General features: G+C 49.7%; 2 protein-coding genes across 4 annotated transcripts in view; one reads left to right on the plus strand and one right to left on the minus strand.

Annotated features, from left to right (window-relative positions):
* On the minus strand, positions 1 to 12531 carry LOC310831943 (arpin-like). 2 transcript variants are annotated; one of them, XM_083713288.1, is made up of 6 exons: positions 12241 to 12531; positions 7311 to 7386; positions 3419 to 3551; positions 2749 to 2955; positions 2183 to 2346; positions 1 to 1987 (listed from the first exon to the last, which is right to left on the minus strand). In XM_083713288.1, the coding sequence occupies exons 1-6, from the start codon at positions 12432 to 12434 to the stop codon at positions 1979 to 1981; spliced, it is 783 nt and encodes a 260-aa protein (XP_083569414.1). In that variant the 5' UTR covers positions 12435 to 12531; the 3' UTR covers positions 1 to 1978. The 2 variants fall into 2 exon arrangements, with proteins under 2 accessions (XP_083569414.1, XP_083569415.1); XM_083713289.1 differs by lacking the exon at positions 12241 to 12531 and adding an exon at positions 7873 to 8156.
* The window catches only part of ZNF710 (zinc finger protein 710), a 22295-nt gene continuing 14989 nt past the window's right edge, over positions 8290 to 15595 (plus strand). Inside the window, exons 1-2 of one of the 2 annotated variants that reach the window (XM_083713145.1) lie at positions 8290 to 8575; positions 11531 to 11702. The gene's annotated coding sequence lies outside the window, so the exon portion shown is untranslated. Of the gene's footprint in view, positions 8576 to 9361; positions 10998 to 11055; positions 11703 to 15595 lie in introns of those variants that run through there. The other variant, XM_083713144.1, reaches the window with a different exon arrangement.

Here is a 15595-nt window from a genome sequence, read left to right on the forward strand (position 1 = left end):
TGGGGGGAAATGGAAATATTTTATTACAGAATGTATACAGAGCATTGAGCAGAGCTGAGGTTCTTCTACCAGGCCTTTCCCAGCTCCTGCCTGCTTAGTGCAGGCCCAGAGGCCAAATGGCAACTGTTTAGGACTTCCTCCACCAAGCTGCTGCTGCCCCCAAAGAGAGCAGCTGAAGATGGCATCCTGTAGCCACCTTTTGGAAACATCCAGAAGGAATTAGGGGAGGGGCCACAGCTCAGTGGTAGAACATCTGCTTTGCATGCAGAAGGTCCCAGGTTCAATCCCTGGCAGCATCTCCAGGTAGGGCTGGGAATGCCCCTGCCTGAAACCCTGGAGAGTGGCTGCCAGTCAGTGTCACCAAAACTGAGCTAGATGGACCCAAGGGCTTGACTCAATGTAAGGCAGTTTCCTGCGTTCCTATGTACTTAAGGAAAGGCCTCCACCCACCTTTCATCTTGTACATACAGAGAGATGACCAAACTCTACCACCACAATCACATGTAAATCTCTAGTGTGAAATGGGTAAGTTATTATGCTCTATGGACTGTTTTCAGTATTGATGGAACAACCGTCAAGTTGTATTTTGTTCAGTGTGTTTACTGATTTCACACACACAAAAAAGTTATTTACGAAATGGGTCAGCCTCCATCGATAAGGGTTATGTTCCATCTCTTGGTACAATATATGACAAATCTATCCAGCTGGCCCAGAAGGATCAGAATGAAGAATGGGCGATTATTTATGCATGCAACGACAGCAGCGCGGATACTATTGGCTCAGAGACAGAAAGAAGATGAAGTCCCGACCAGAGACAAATGGTTGATAAAGATGATGGACTACGCAGAAATGGCGAAAATGACCGGGAAAATCAGGAAGATAGAAACTTTAATAAGGAATGGGGGGAAATTACAACACTGTAAACAACTAAAAACTTTGGCAGAATTTGAGTAATGTGTGTAATGTATAAAAAACTAAGGTAAAAAATGGACTATTTTAAGAAAAATAGAGAAAATATAGGATGCAGCAGGAAAAGTTTGATAATGGAAACCATGGAGGAGTGGAGGGAAGTCTAAGGGTTCAAGGAATCCTAAATGTTGATAGTTATGATTAATCTTTGAATTCAAATGTACAGTGTAAAAGTAAATAAAAAAGTTTTTTTTAAAAAAAAGAAGAGTGGGCTGAGCATGGGCAGGAATACAGGAGAGAAGCAGAAGGAAGGAAGGTGTTGTCCAAGCACCAAATAAAAGCCCCATGAAGCTAAAACCTAGGCTGCCCCTCAAATCACCAGCACATGATGGTGAATCCCGCTGCTGGTCTGAGGAGGAGGAAACAGTCAACTGAAAGGTAAGGCATGTGGCACCAAATGAGAACACAAAGAAGACCGGACCAGCAGGCTGCCTTCTGCAGTTGCTACCACTAGCCATTCAAGCTGCTATGGTGACACAGCCATCGGCTGCTGCATTTGGTACTCAGAGATGGAACCTCCCTGTTCCAATAGCCTATTTCAGCACTATGGCCAGAGACACTGACCAACCTGTTCTCCACACTTGTGGCTGGTCAAGCTACCTCTGCTGCTCCTGGTGGTTCTCCCACTGCGTGGCACTCAGTGGCTGGCGGCCATTACTTTCTTTGGTCTTCCTGAAACTGCTACCAGTAATTTTTGGTATGCTGCTGAAGGGCTGAGGCTTTTGCTCCAGGGGCTGGGCAGGCATGACGGGGCAGTGCCTGCCATAGAAGAGCCTGGGGTAATGTTTAAAAGTAAAATCTTCTGATCTGCCACCCTCAGGCACCCAGGAAGAATCATGTAAAGAGATTCAGGAAGGCTGCAGGAATCCCAGCCCTGCTGAGAGAGCACACACCACTCCCTCCCCACCCCAAGTGTCCCCCTCCTTCCCCATAAGCTTTGGAAACAGAAGAATAGAGATGAGTCCTGGAGCTGCAGGGAGTCATTTGCTTCCTCTCAGTTCTTCTTGCCTTAGTCATCCTGCAGAGAACAGCAGCAGTTATTCCAAGGGACCCCTAGACAGGCTTTGTTCCCACCCAGGGCTCCAGGCACAGGACCCTGAAGTCAGCCCCACCAGAACAGGGTCAGTCTGGCTCCTGGACTGGAGCAAATCCAGCTCATGCCAGAGAGAACCCACCGCCCTGGCTGCTCAATCTAGAGTGGTCATCCACATACCCATTCGGCATCTTCCGCGCCATCCCCATGCCCTCGGGGTTCATTGGACGGCTCCCCGTGATCCTTGAAAGCCAAGATGTTGTCTGTCCAGGAGGCCCCAGCCTGCTGGTCACCAGCAAAATTGCACTTGGTCACTGTCCCCACATCCAGCTTGGCTAAGGAGACTGGAAAGGAGAAAAAAAGTGGCAAGAGCTAAGTGGCAGCGCAGCTGCTTGACATGGGGGTTCAATTCCCCATGGCACCTCCAGGTAGGGCCGGACAAAAGACCCCTGTGGAGAGCTGCTGCCAGCCAGTATAGGCAGTACTGAGCTAGATGGACCAATGGCCTGATTCAGTTGCAGGCAGCCTCCTACGTCCCTGAAGTTTCTAATGGAATATAGACTGGAGGAAGGAGTCTAGTCACACCAGGGTGTCCCATTCCAGAAAATGTTAATGCTTTGGCAAATCCAGGTCCTAGCATGAGGAAGGCTCATTCCCCAGGCTGGCCCAGCAGGGATGGCAAATGGGTAAAGGGGTTGACCAAGGAAAAGAGGCTTTGTGGCAGCAGCTCTGCCTGCAGCACTTACAGACAAAGGGTCCATCTCCCAGAGTCCTCAGGCGGATCTCCATCCCCACCTCCAGCTCCATCTTCTCCATCTCACTCTCAGGCAGCCAGAAGGCCATAGCCTGGCTGGGTGTGTAGGGCTGCGTCACCTTCACCAACTCTGGCTTGGTCACCAGGCATTCCAGCTCTTCTGGGGTGAGCCTGTCGGTCTTGCCCTTGGCCTCCACCTCTGTCCATCACAACACAGAAGAAGGAAAAAAAGACCGATGTGTACAAGGAGGGCCTTACCCAAAGGCCCAGGCACACACACACAGAAGCCATCAACTCCCAGCTCCTGGTCTTAGCCTGGGGACCACACCTGCCGCCCTTGAAAAAAGCCTCCTACACCCAAGCAGATCCTAGAGCAATCTTCACCAACTTGGTACCCTCCAAATATTTTGGGGCTACAGTTCATATCAGCCCCAGCAGGGCACCAGATTAGCAAAGGCTGTTCTACAACCATGCTGGACATGTTCTCAATCTCCCCACCCCACATGGCAGGGAAAATTCATAAGAGGAAAGGCAGATCACATGCTGAGACACCCCAGTTCACTACCCAGGAAAACAGGGCAACCTCCCAAGTTTGCTCTGCAGGAACACTACCCTCTGCTCTGCTAAGGCAGACCAAGGAGAGGCTTCTGAGCAAAACTCACTGTAGGATGCCATGAGGAAGCCAGTATTGACCTTCCGAGTTTCGCTGAAGTTGGGCTCCACCTCCTTCCCCTTGGGGTCAAATTTGCGGCGATGAACAAGCCTTGGCCTGATGTATAGCACAAAGTAGCGTTCCTGGGGTTGGGGAAGGACAGAGAATCTGCTCACTCTGAGTCTTCAGAAAACACCATCACTTTTGACTGTTGTTACCACCTACCAGTGCTATTGCCACTACATTTGCAACTCTGTATTACTGTGGATGTAAAAAAACTGGAGCATGTTGGCGTTCACCAGCCAGTGTTGACAATCCCCAGCACCAGCCATTGTCAACAATCATCATGAAGAAGACAGACACAAAAACTGCTCACTTCTAGTTTCCAACAGTCACAGAACCAATGCAAAAATTACAGCGGGTTGCGCAAAAAAAAAATCACACTCACAGCTAGCAAGAATGAATTACTCTATATTTCTCCCTCTAGAACAATATGCAGGGTATCAGTGTCATACTGGATGAGGGTGAGTGAGCTGGAACTTGAACCAGACAAGGCAGAGCTGCTTCTGGAAAACTGAAAGTCAGATCAGAGAGTTGGTTTTGCATGAGGCTGCACTTCCACTGAAAAACCATGGGGTTCCTTGCTTAGCTCCCTAGATTCTTTTCTAGATCCCTAGAGGTGTTTTTTATTCAGCTGAGACTGGTGCATCAAGCCCACCTCTGCTGCTCCTGGAGGTGTCAGCTCTGGCCCTGGTGAGACATGCCTTCGTTACATCTTGTTTGGGCAACTGCTACATGGGTGACTTTACGTGGAGCTGTCCCTCAAAGATTGTTCAGAAATTGTTTCTGGCTCAGAATGCTGCAGTTAGGACCTTGACAGGGATTGAGAGGAGGCCTGGAACTCCAAGGTGACAACAGCTACCATTGCCTCCCAGACCATTTTCAGCACAATTCAATGTGCCAATTGTGACTTATAAACCCCTAAAAGGCTCAGGGTTAGACTTCCTGAAGGTTACTCTACTGCACAGCCCTGATCTGGTATTGCGGTCTTCAAGAGAGGCCTTTCTATCTGTCCAGCCAACATCTGATGCACACTGCTGGGAACTCGAGAAAAGAGTTTCCCCAGAGACTGCATCCAGAGGCAGGGGGAAGGCCATATAGTCCCCTTGAGGACCGACTCTATTTAGCTAGGATAAATCATCTTCACGATGGGACACGGGTGGCGCTGTGGGTAAATGCCTCAGCGCCTAGGGCTTGCCGATCGAAAGGTCGGCGGTTCGAATCCCCGCGGCGGGGTGCGCTCCCGTTGCTCAGTCCCAGCGCCTGCCAACCTAGCAGTTCGAAAGCACCCTCGGGTGCAAGGAAATAAATAGGGACCGCTTTCTAGCGGGAAGGTAAACGGCGTTTCCGTGTGCAGCTCTGGCTCGCCAGAGCAGCGATGTCACGCTGGCCACGTGACCCGGAAGTGTCTCCGGACAGCGCTGGCCCCTGGCCTCTTGAGTGAGATGGGCGCACAACCCCAGAGTCTGGCAAGACTGGCCCGTACGGGCAGGGGTACCTTTACCTTTACCTTTAATCATCTTCATTCAAACAGGTGTTTGGGTCACTAGGCTGGTTTGTTTGGCTCTGTTGCTGTGTCTAAATATGTACTTCTAAGTTAACTATGCTTTCAATTAACTGCCTTTTTCTATATGCTTTTATCCAGTTTTATTGCCATGTTGTCTATAGACTGATCCTTTTTTATTGCGGATTTTATTACTGTTGATTACCTTGGACGAAGTACTGTTAGTTACCTTTTGATGGAAAGGCAGGATGTCAAGGTAACAAATATCGAAGGAGAAACGTCAGCAATGCAATCTGGCTACATGACATAACCTTCAGATTGTGTCAGTCCCCTCCCTTCTCTCCCCATCTGGCAAATAATCCAGTCCACCAGCAAGGAGGATCACCTGCTCATCCTCTCAGGGTGGGGCAGGGCAGGAGGCTTAGGACCCAAGGGCCTCTCCTGTTTTGGGGACAGACTCCAGTTCCTAATCTCCCACACACACAAAAAAAACCCTTGGATCTGCAGGTTATTCAATATTATCCTCAAAATGTGCACTATGAAATATTCAAGGCAACCTAAAAAATAATAATATGCACTAATAGCCAAATCTGGTGAAAGCAGTAGCAACAAAACCATCTTTTTGGGGAAAAGTCCACTGAAGCAACGCTGCCTTTACTGCCCTTCTAAAAGTGATAAGAAGCAATCTAGTCAGGCCAAGGAATTTCTGCAGGAAAGTTGTTCCAAATCTGGGTGCCACAACCACAAGGTACATACTGGCTTTATGTCTGAAGACTGTGGGACTCCCAAAGCAGAGTCTCGGCAGAGGAATAAAGTTCTCAACCAACTTGCATACATGGAGGCATTTCTTGAGATATTCCAGTCCTGGGTGCTTTAGGGTTTGATGATGATGATTTATTATTTATACCCTGCCCATCTGGCTGGGTTTCCCCAGCCACTCTGGGCAGCTCCCAATAGAATATAAAAAAACAATAAAACATCAAACATTAAAAACTTCCCTAAACAGGGCTGCCTTCAGATGTCCTCTAAACGTCAGCTAGTTGTTTATTTCCTTGACATCTGATGGGAGGGTATTCCACAGGGCAGGCACCACGACCGAGAAGGCCCTTTGCCTGGTTCCCTGTAGCCTTACTTCTCACAGTGAGGTGAGAACTGCCAGAAAGCCCTCGGAGCTGGACCTCAGTGTCTGGGCTGAACGATAGGGGTAGAGACACTCCTTCAGGTATACTGGGTCGATGCCATTTAGGGCTTAAAGGTCAGCACCAACACTTTGAATTGTGCTCGGAAACATGGAAGCAAGTGGCAATAAATGCAGGTGGAATGAGACTGAAGTTAATTTGATCAGAATGACTAGCCCCATCAAAACCATAGCAGCTGCATTCTGAAGCTTCTGGAGGGTCTTCAAGGGCTTCCCCACATACAGCACATTACAGTACAGTGGGGCCTTGGTTTATGAACTTAATCTGTTCCGGAAGTCTGTTCTTAAATCAAAGCTGTTTTTAAACCGAGGCGCGCTTTCCCTAATGAGGCCTCCCACCACCAGTGCCCTTCCACCGTTCGGCTTCTGTTTGTAGACTGAGGTAAAGTTCGCTAACCAGAACACTACATCTGGTTTTGATGAGTTCTTGTACCGAATAGTTCGCAAACAGGGCTGTTCTTAAAGCAAGGTACCACTGTAGTGTAGTTTGGAGGTGACAAGACCAGCCCTAGTTTCTTAAGAAAAGAGCACAGCTGGCATTTAAGACACAGCTAGTAAAAGAAACCACTCCTGGCCACTGGTGCCACCTGGCCATCTAGAAGCAAAGCCAAAGCCAGCTCTCCCTAATTGCTGTTTATTACCCTCATCCAATCTAAAACTGCTACTTAGCAGGACCCCTTCCTTCTCCAGTTCAAGGCACACAGGACCTGCCAGGAATTGTGAGAACTGATTTTTTTTGTTATGGCAAAGGAGGTTATGTATCTTTTACTCCCACACCAGGATTCCCAGGTGGGATCATTGTATTTGTGGTGCAGACACATCTCTTCATTTCCCACAGCAAAGGCAGCATTCTGAGTGGTGCAAATGGCAAGGAGAGGGGTCACATGAACCGCTTCAATGCAAACTAACTCTCAATGTAATGTCGTGAACAAGTGAGAACTAATTCATGGAGGATAACACTATCAATGGCTTTTTGTCTTGATGGCTGTGTCAGACCTCCAGCACCAGAGCCTCAGAACAGGCTATGGCTTTCCTGCCCTGCACTTATGGGGCTTCTCAGAGGCACCTGTGGGGGAACAGGAGGCTGAGTACTGGTCCGATCCAGCAGGATCGCTCTTCTGCTCTCATTAGAAGCCTCACCTTTTTGTCAGCATCATCCAAGATGAGATGGCGGGACACGTTCAAGAGCTGCCCCTCCACAATCACACCGTCACCACTGCAGGGGAGAAAAGTTAAGACACAGGGGAAGAACCCCAAGTGAAGAGTTTATGTCAATCGCCCCACAATCCCCTGGGGTTATACCGTTTCAGGGAATTTTGATGCCATATATGGGAAACTTATTTTTTTCACTTCTCCATCTATGCCATTCCCTCTCTGCCTGACCTACCTTACAGGGCTGTTGTGAGAATAGCATTAAAGGACCCCACAGGTCTCCATGATTCTGTTCTTGGGTGGTCCAACTTCCTAATTGTCCAATATTCAATGGGTGGGGGATTCATTGATTTCTCTCGCTCTTAAGGGGCCCCTCAAGGATTCATTCTTGGTGCTCAGCTCTTTCCCCTCCACACAAATGTCCCTGGGCGACCGCATCAAACCCGACCCCTCGACGCTGCACTCCCTCAGCCTGCAAGGGCGGGAAGCGTCACTGCGCACTCTGCACATGCTCAGGGGCCCCTCCCCGCTGAAGCGGCCCACCGCCTACCGCTGCCAGGAGGCGGGGTCCCAGCGGCCGCGCAGGCGCTCCGTGTGCACAGCCTTGGTGCTCAGGGCGCCCTGGTCGTAAATGCGGCTCATGATGGCGGCGAACGCAGCAGGGCCGGGGGAGGTGGGGCTACGGGAGACAGCGGCTCCGCCCACACTCTCTCTGCACCTGCGCAGTAGCGGCAAAAAAAAAAAACCACCGCCAAGGACAGCACTGTGATAGCCACTTGAACTGCGTCAGGGCTCGGAGTGTAACTGCGGGAGGGAGAGTGGAAGGATAGAGGCGGGTCGCCGTCGCCGCGGGGTTGGCCGATTCCGAGCCAGGCATTGGTCCGCGGTTCGGCCGGTGAATGCATTGATTGGGTGATTAAGAGGGAGGGCGGATGGACGAAGCCCCGCCCCCTGCACGCGAGAGGAGGAAAATGGCGGGAAAGAAAAGGGGGGAGGAAGACAGGGGCGACCACGCGCTTGCGCACTTTCACTTACGCGTGTTTCCCGTGAGGCGAGGCACCCATAACGCCCCTGCGAGGGAAGCCAGCTCAGGGAATGTTTCAAAGCACGTAGCTGAAAGCAGCTGCCTGAGGCACCCCGTTGAGACTGCCTGCCTGTGCCTCTCCTTGTAAGGCTGAAGCGCCCGAGGGGGGCCGTGGGAAGGCCCCCCCTTCTATCTTGCCTTTTTGGTAATCGAGGCCCTGTGGCCGCAGGTGAGAAGAGCAAGGGGTTGAGAGGACTCAGAAAGTGGCTCTGTATAGCCAGGAGGCTCAACACTGCCAGCTGCTTTTTGTTTCAAGCTCTCTGGCCTCCATAGTGAGAGTGAGCAGAGAGGAAGGGGATGGAAGTGCTTTAGGAGCCTTTAAAACCTGGCAGGATGGCAGATGCAGAGGTGCTGTGCAGAGCACAGAAAAGCCACATAAGGATCCTTTCTGCACGCCCACCCCGAGCTCTACTATTATTACTGTTGTTATTATTATGCACAATTTATTTATATCTCACCTCTTCCCCAAATTGGGGTTCAAGGCGGCTTCCACAAATCAAAACAACACAGATTAGATACAAAACGCTAAAAATATACAAAAGGCAGTTGTTAAAAAGCAGTTAAACTCTAATAGAATTCAAACAATATGAAAAACAAAATAACGATACACTGTTAAAAGCTCTTTCCTTAAAAAAAAAAAAGTTTCCAAAGGCCTGTTTGAACAAAACAGTCTTCACACGCTGGCAGAAGGAAAATAAGGAGGGTCGTCCCTCCCTGGGAACCTAAGCAGAGGCTGCTGGTGAGCTGATGGTCCATCTGGTCTGGTATCCTGTTCTCACAGTGGCCAACTAGATGTTTTGGGGTCATTGTGGATCACTACAAGGACATTGCCCCAGAGTCCTGTAGCAGTAGAAAAATGGATTCAGTGGTAAGATGTGGGAAAAGCCTGGAAGCAAGGATCATGTTGCTCTTATGTCCATCCTTGGTGCCACCGCATCTAAAAAAAAGAATATTGGGAAAATGGGAATTGCAACCAGAGGGGTCACCCCTTACTTTCCGTGGCAGCAGCCCCCTTAATATAATGTTCTTAAAAAGCCATGGCGGGGCAAATGTTTGACTAAAATTGAGGGAAGTGGAGTGCAGTTTGAGGATTTCACTAAGGCAGTATTTGCCAACCTGGTGCCCAGCAAGTCCAAAACACCTAGAGGGTACTATGTTGGCAAAAGCTACCTTAAGAGCCTATTAGCTCTACAGTTACAAGTACAATTGCTTTGTCGAGTTATGCCCACTGGATGGCAGGAAATCACTTCTAAAGCCCCTTGCACTACCAGAGGGCAACATTCTGCCAGCAGGGAAAAGTGGCACCCACATTAAGGTCAATAGGGAGCCTCAGATGGCTGCCACTCTGCTCTTCCTTTCCCTACTCCACCTCCCTTGCTGCAGTGCAGATCTCTGCATCCTCCATCCCTCATTACTGCTGGTGTGATGATCAATCTAAAAATTGGGACTGCATGAAGTGGAGAGTGGGAGCAGCAGGTTGGGTATGCAGCTGACCTGGGATAACAACCAGCAGACATTGGAAATTAAAAGGAAGCTGTATGGCTGTTTGAGATTAAGGGGGCTACACAAAGTGAAAGCGTCCTGAGCCTGAATGTGATTATTGTGTCATAGGCCAATTACACAAGCTATTAGGCTGCCTTGATCCAGATACATGCACATGTTTTTTGCAGCTATTTTCCATGGCAGTCCATAGCCAGGGTTTGAACTCAGGATGTATGCTGATTCTCTGCTTTTTCCAGCTTAGCTATGGCTACATGCAAAGCTGGTCTACGGGTCTGAAGGAGAAGAAAAGAGGGGGATACCCTAGGAAATTAATACAATTGCTCCATCATGGCACTTCTGTGTCCGGCTGCCTGGAACAAGGGGCCAGGCCTGCAGTCTTGCTGTGCCATCCTTTTCTCACCCAAAACTATTCTTCCCACCCGGGCCTCCAAAATAGGAGCTTTTACATCTCCCTAACGTCCAGGTGCTGTATCCTTTTTATGATGTTGCTACTAATCCCCACACAAGGGGGGCGGTGCCAACCACAGTCTTGCCACTGTCAGCTCCATTATTCCCCCTTTATGTGTGGCATCCCTTATCCCCTGCAAAAGGCTTTTCCCAAACACTTTGTGCATGGCTGTTGCAGAGGAAGCATTGTTTTGCCAGCAGGGCTTAAATCCTGCCTGGGGCAGAGAGCTCTTTGCACAGGCTTCTTCTCCACAAGTACCTGGTTGGCTTGTGCAGGGAAAGACAATATAGCTTGTTCTGGTAGCATAGCCAGGGTTGGGTAGCCCCACAAGGTCACCTGAAAATTCTGTGCAGTGCTAGGAGCTTTCCTTGCCTGGCTGGAGATGTGTTGTTGGTGAGCATAATCTTTATGGTTGGTGGCAGAATTGCCAGGCCTGCTGTGGTGGGTGTGTCTATTCAGTGTTGCTGTTGACTCTGCTGCTGGTTCACCAGAGGAGGAGCGTGACTGTGTTATGCTTGGCAGTAGCTGTGGCCTAGCAGCTGCTGGGGGAGCACAAGGGCCATCTGATGGCCCTGCGTTTGGAGCACTTCAGTGTAGAGGTTTATAAAGCTATAAATGCGAAAAGCATGAATGGAGGGTAGTTTTTCTTTTCTAGTAAACAGAACTTGCAGGGTCATCTATTGACAGTGATAGCCAAGCAGGATCAAGAGGCAAAGGCTTGTCTCTGGCTGCCTCACACACAGAACCCATTAGAAGTCCCACCTAACCCCAGACATGGAAGGTTATTAGAGACAATTAGAGGGGCCCTTTTGGGCCACCCCTCCTCACCTGTGCAAAGGCCTGGCTGGGTGCACTTGCACACCTCGCTAAGAGAGACCAGGGTGGGAGATTGGGGGGGGGGGTTCTGTGGTGCTGGGAAAGGAGGGCAGAGAAAGAGAGGGAGAAGCTCTGTGGGGAGGAGGGAGAGAAAAGGAAACTTGGCCAGGGCCGGAGAGAGAGGAAGTGCGAAAACAAAAGCGAGATAAAAGGGGCTGCTGCTGTGCTGCTGCTCTCGCTCTCCCTCCTCTGCGCCTTTCTTTTTCTCTCTCCCTTTTTCTCAGAGCTGGGTTAGGAGGGGCTGTTTTGCATCCCTTCACGTCAGCCCTGCCTCATTCCCTTCTTCCTTCCTGCTAGAGAGCGAGAGAGAGAAAAGAGAAAGGGAACTGCGAGCAAGCGAGGAGCCGGCAGCACCCAGACGAGGATCTGCCCCAGAAGGAGAGGTGAAGCGGCCTCCCTTGCCTGCCTGCCTGCCTGCCTGCCTACCCGTTACCCGCCCCCCTTGCCAAGCCTCTTCGGGAGTCCCAGGGTGAGTTCGCCTCAGCCCCAGCCAGCTGAGCCAAGCCCTCTCTTCCCGGGCCGGAGAGGAGGCGGGCGCCGAAAGCCCCGCGGGAGGCCCGGTGGGCTGCCCCAACCGCCGCCGCCTCTATCCATCCCGGCGCTCTAATGCCAGAGCAGGGAGAGAGAGAAAAGAGTGATGGCGTCTGGAGAAGGAGGGAGGGAAAGAAGGAAGGAAGGAAGGATAGAAAGAAGGGGGAGGAGGGAGAGGAGGACGCACAACTGGGCTTGGATTGCGGCGCTTCTTGTCTTGCTGGGGCTCACAGCACGTGGGGGCTAACACTCGAGGAGCCTCCCCCACATCCTTGTTGCTCGCTTGCAACTTTCCCCTCCTCTTGCTGCTTTACAACACAAAGTTTTGCTCTGCAGGGAGCCGATCCGGGGAGGAGGGAGGGAAGCAGGCAGCGGCAACAGCGGGAGGGGAGTCTCGGGAGGTGCCGGCGTGGAGCTGATGGAGTGGACCCCTCTTCGGTTGGTCGGCTTGCAGGAGGAGGCAGCCGGTGGGTTACCTGTTGCCGTCTCTGCTGTGCTTGGCCATAGGGGGACGAGGCCCTCGTTCTCGAATCGCCCCTGGAGAGGGAAGTGCCGGCTGGACTTTCCCATTCTGTGCCTGGCCGCGGTGAACTTTCCCTTTAACAATCCTCCGGATAGGATTGGAGGGGACGGAAAGAAACTGGAGGGGGACGGACCTGGTCCCTTGCATGCTGGCGGAGGCTCAGTAGTAGCGGGGTTTGCTCTCTTGGAAAGCGCGCCGCCTCAAACTGCAGCCTGCGGATAGTGCCTGAAGCTTCTCTGCCTGCTGTTGGCTGGCCTTGCCAAAGAGCTAGGAAGCAGCTTTCCTGGAGCGGTGGCTGCAAAGGAAGGGAGGACTTTGCTCTTTGTCTGTCCAACCCCTTTGCCTTCCGTTAACTCTAACAGATGAGAATGTGTTTTTCCTTGACTGATTCTGTGGACTCGCATGTGTTGGGATCTGCGCTGTGCAATGGGAGTCATTCTGTGCAGCATCTTTGCTTTCTCTCTCCTTGACTGCCCTGCTGAGGTCTGTGTCATTGAGATGGTTCTTAAAAATACTCAGAGGTGTTGCCCATAGAAGCTGCTCTTGCAGAGTGGGCTGGTCTGTGCTCTTGGGCACCTTCCTCAGCCCTGTCCATGGGCTTCCTCTCCCACTTCCTCTCCCACTTCCTCTCCCACTTCCTCTCCCTTCCTCTCCCACTTCCAGAACTATCTGAAGAATTTAGTACTATCTAGATACTGTGAGGAAACTAGTGGTGGGAAAGCAGCAGATGATTCTGTTGATGGATGGTGACCTCTCCAATGATGATACCCCCCCCCCCGCCGTCGCCACCCCCCAAAAACCCACTGGCAACATAAAATGTTTATCTCAGAAATGCTTCAGCTGCAGTTGTCTCCTTGAATGGAGGGTATAGTCCTTGCAGTATAGGCTAAACGGTGTGAACAACAAAAACTCACATCTAAATTCTAAAGTGTTGTTGGCACTTGAGTATCAGGTATGCACTGTGTGGGGCACCCCAGATGGATTGCAGCAGGCAGCACAGAAAAGGTTGCTTGCTTGCCATCTTCCAAGGCAACTCTGTCCTGGCAGAAAATCAAAGATTCACCTTTTAATCAATGCAACCTTAGACTTCTGATCTGCTTTTGGAATGGTGTCTGTAACTCTCTAAGCTACATTTGCAACTGGCTGTGACTGTAAAATGACTGCCTGGTGAAGATGGTGCCTCCTTCCCGACATAGCTTGAGAGGAAAACTCTAACAAGGGAGAGTGTTTCATAGGAAGGTAGCAATACCTATGGTATTAGATAAGTTACTAGATAATGTATACCTCTAAAGCAAGGATTTCATTTCCCCATATAGAGTATGCTACTGTTTTTGTTAATAATCGTCATACTTGTATGCAACTGTTCCTAAAGCACTTTGCATATATCAAGGGTGGGGAACCTGTGGATGTTCTGGTCTTAAGAACATAAGAAGATCCTGGCTGCTGGATCAACCCAATGATCCATCTGGTTGAGCACCTTGTTCTCACAGTGGCCATCCAGATGCCTCTGGGAAGCCCGCAAACAAGACCTAAGTGCAGCAGTGCTCTCCCAGCTCTGTACTCCCAACTCCCATCATATTTGTTCCTGCCAGCCAGAGCTGATGGGAGCTGCAACAACATCTGGGGGCTCACAGGTTCCCCACCCCCGACATACATTATCTCAGTAATCATTACTCCTTTATGGAACTGAGGCTCAGAGAGAGTACCACAGGTCGGCCTCAAGAGGTCAGTGCCTTTTCCTTATGGAGCTCAGAGATGTTATACTGTGTGGAATAGCTTGCTGTTTAATAGCTTTTCATGTCATTGGAAGGTGACGTTCCTATGAGAAATGCTTAAAATCATAGAACTGTAGAGTCGGAAGGGACCCAGTTGTCTAAAATGGTGCATCACTTTTCTAAGAGAATGCACACACCTTTCTCTCCTTTTAAATTTTTCCTTTATTCTTGCAGTAGAATCTTTATAATTGGAGTGTGTCTAATTAGAAAAGATGTTGAAAGTTCACTGGAGACTTTTGAATTTTTTTTTCCTGTTTGGGGTGCTACAAAGTTTTATTGGTATAGAATTTAAGGTTAACCAGAAAAGGGGAGAGAGAGATTGTTCAGGGCTAAGCTGTAGGGCAGTGGTTCTTGAACTGCTGGGGGGAGGAGGGCCATACTTCAGTGGCAGAGCATCTGCATTGCATGCAGAAGGCATCAGGTTCAATCCCCAGCATCTCCAGGTAGGGCCAGGAAAAGACCATCTCAATCTTTGAGAACAACTGCAAGTCATTGTAAATACTGAACTACATGAACCAATTACCCGGCTCACAATAGCGAAAGGCTGTAGCTTACTGTATAACAACTGTTTTGCGTGCAGAAGGTCCCAGGTGCAGTCCCCAGCATCTCCAGATAGAACTAGGAGAAAACCCTGCATGAAAGCCTGGAAAGTTGCTGCCTTCCAGTGTAGAAAGTAGTGAGCTAGATGGACCGATGTTCTCTCAGAATATGGCAGCTTCATATACCTGGGTGGTGTGGAGAATGAAGTTCCAGGAGGAATAATAGAATTGTAGAGTTGGAAGAGATCCCGAGGGTCATCTAGTCCACACCCACCCACCCTGGTAATGCAGGAATCTCAACTAAAGCATACACGACAGATGGCCATCCAACTTCTGCTTAAAAACCTCCAAGGAATGAGAGTCCTACCACCTCCTGAGGCAGACTGTTCCATGGAGCCCAATTAAACTTTTGAGTATACCTGCAGAGCATGAGTTCTCAAACTTTCTACCTCCAGGGCCCACTTTAGACATCTGAAAATTACTGAGACCCACCAGTCACAAAGTGGTAGGAGGTGGAAGCCGAGTTTGGCATAGCAGTTGCAGACATTTTCTGGTATCTAATCCATATTTGGAAATTGCTAGATTCTATGCCATTGACATTTCCTCATGGAAAGAAGTTCCACAGCTCAGTTTTCCTTAAACTAAGTACTGATATTTGCTCTGGTGAGATTGTGAGGGCTTCTCTTTTTTTAAGGCAGAATATGCTAATCTAGAGGCTCTTAAATGCAGAATACCTTCCCTTTCCCTTTCCCTTTCATTTCTCCTTCTGCCCTCACATGCCTCTGAGTATTTTTACTCTTCTCCTGTAATTTTATTTTCCATTCTCCTGCCACACTCAACTTGAACCCTATTCCTTCCTCTCCCCCACAAAAAGTGCCATTTTTAATCTCTCTTCTCTAACCCTGTTACATCCACTCTAACATTCCTCCTCTTACATTCCTCCTCTCTTATCCCCTTCCTTTCTATTCCCAGTTATCATCATCATCATCAGTAA

This window comes from Podarcis gaigeae (genome assembly GCF_964106915.1).
Source record: "Podarcis gaigeae genome assembly, chromosome: 14".
NCBI classification, from domain to species: Eukaryota; Metazoa; Chordata; class Lepidosauria; order Squamata; family Lacertidae; genus Podarcis; species Podarcis gaigeae.

Excerpts from the sequence above, each read along its gene's own strand:
- LOC310831943 (XM_083713288.1), bottom strand. The coding sequence starts at position 12,434 with ATGCAAGGGACCAGGTCCGTCCCCCTCCAGTTTCTTTCCGTCCCCTCC. Across the intron at positions 2,956-3,418 it reads CTTCCTCATGGCATCCTACA|AGGTGGAGGCCAAGGGCAAG; the intron begins GTGAGTTTTGCT and ends TGTGATGGACAG. Across the intron at positions 2,347-2,748 it reads GGGAGATGGACCCTTTGTCT|TCTCCTTAGCCAAGCTGGAT; the intron begins GTAAGTGCTGCA and ends TCTCCTTTCCAG.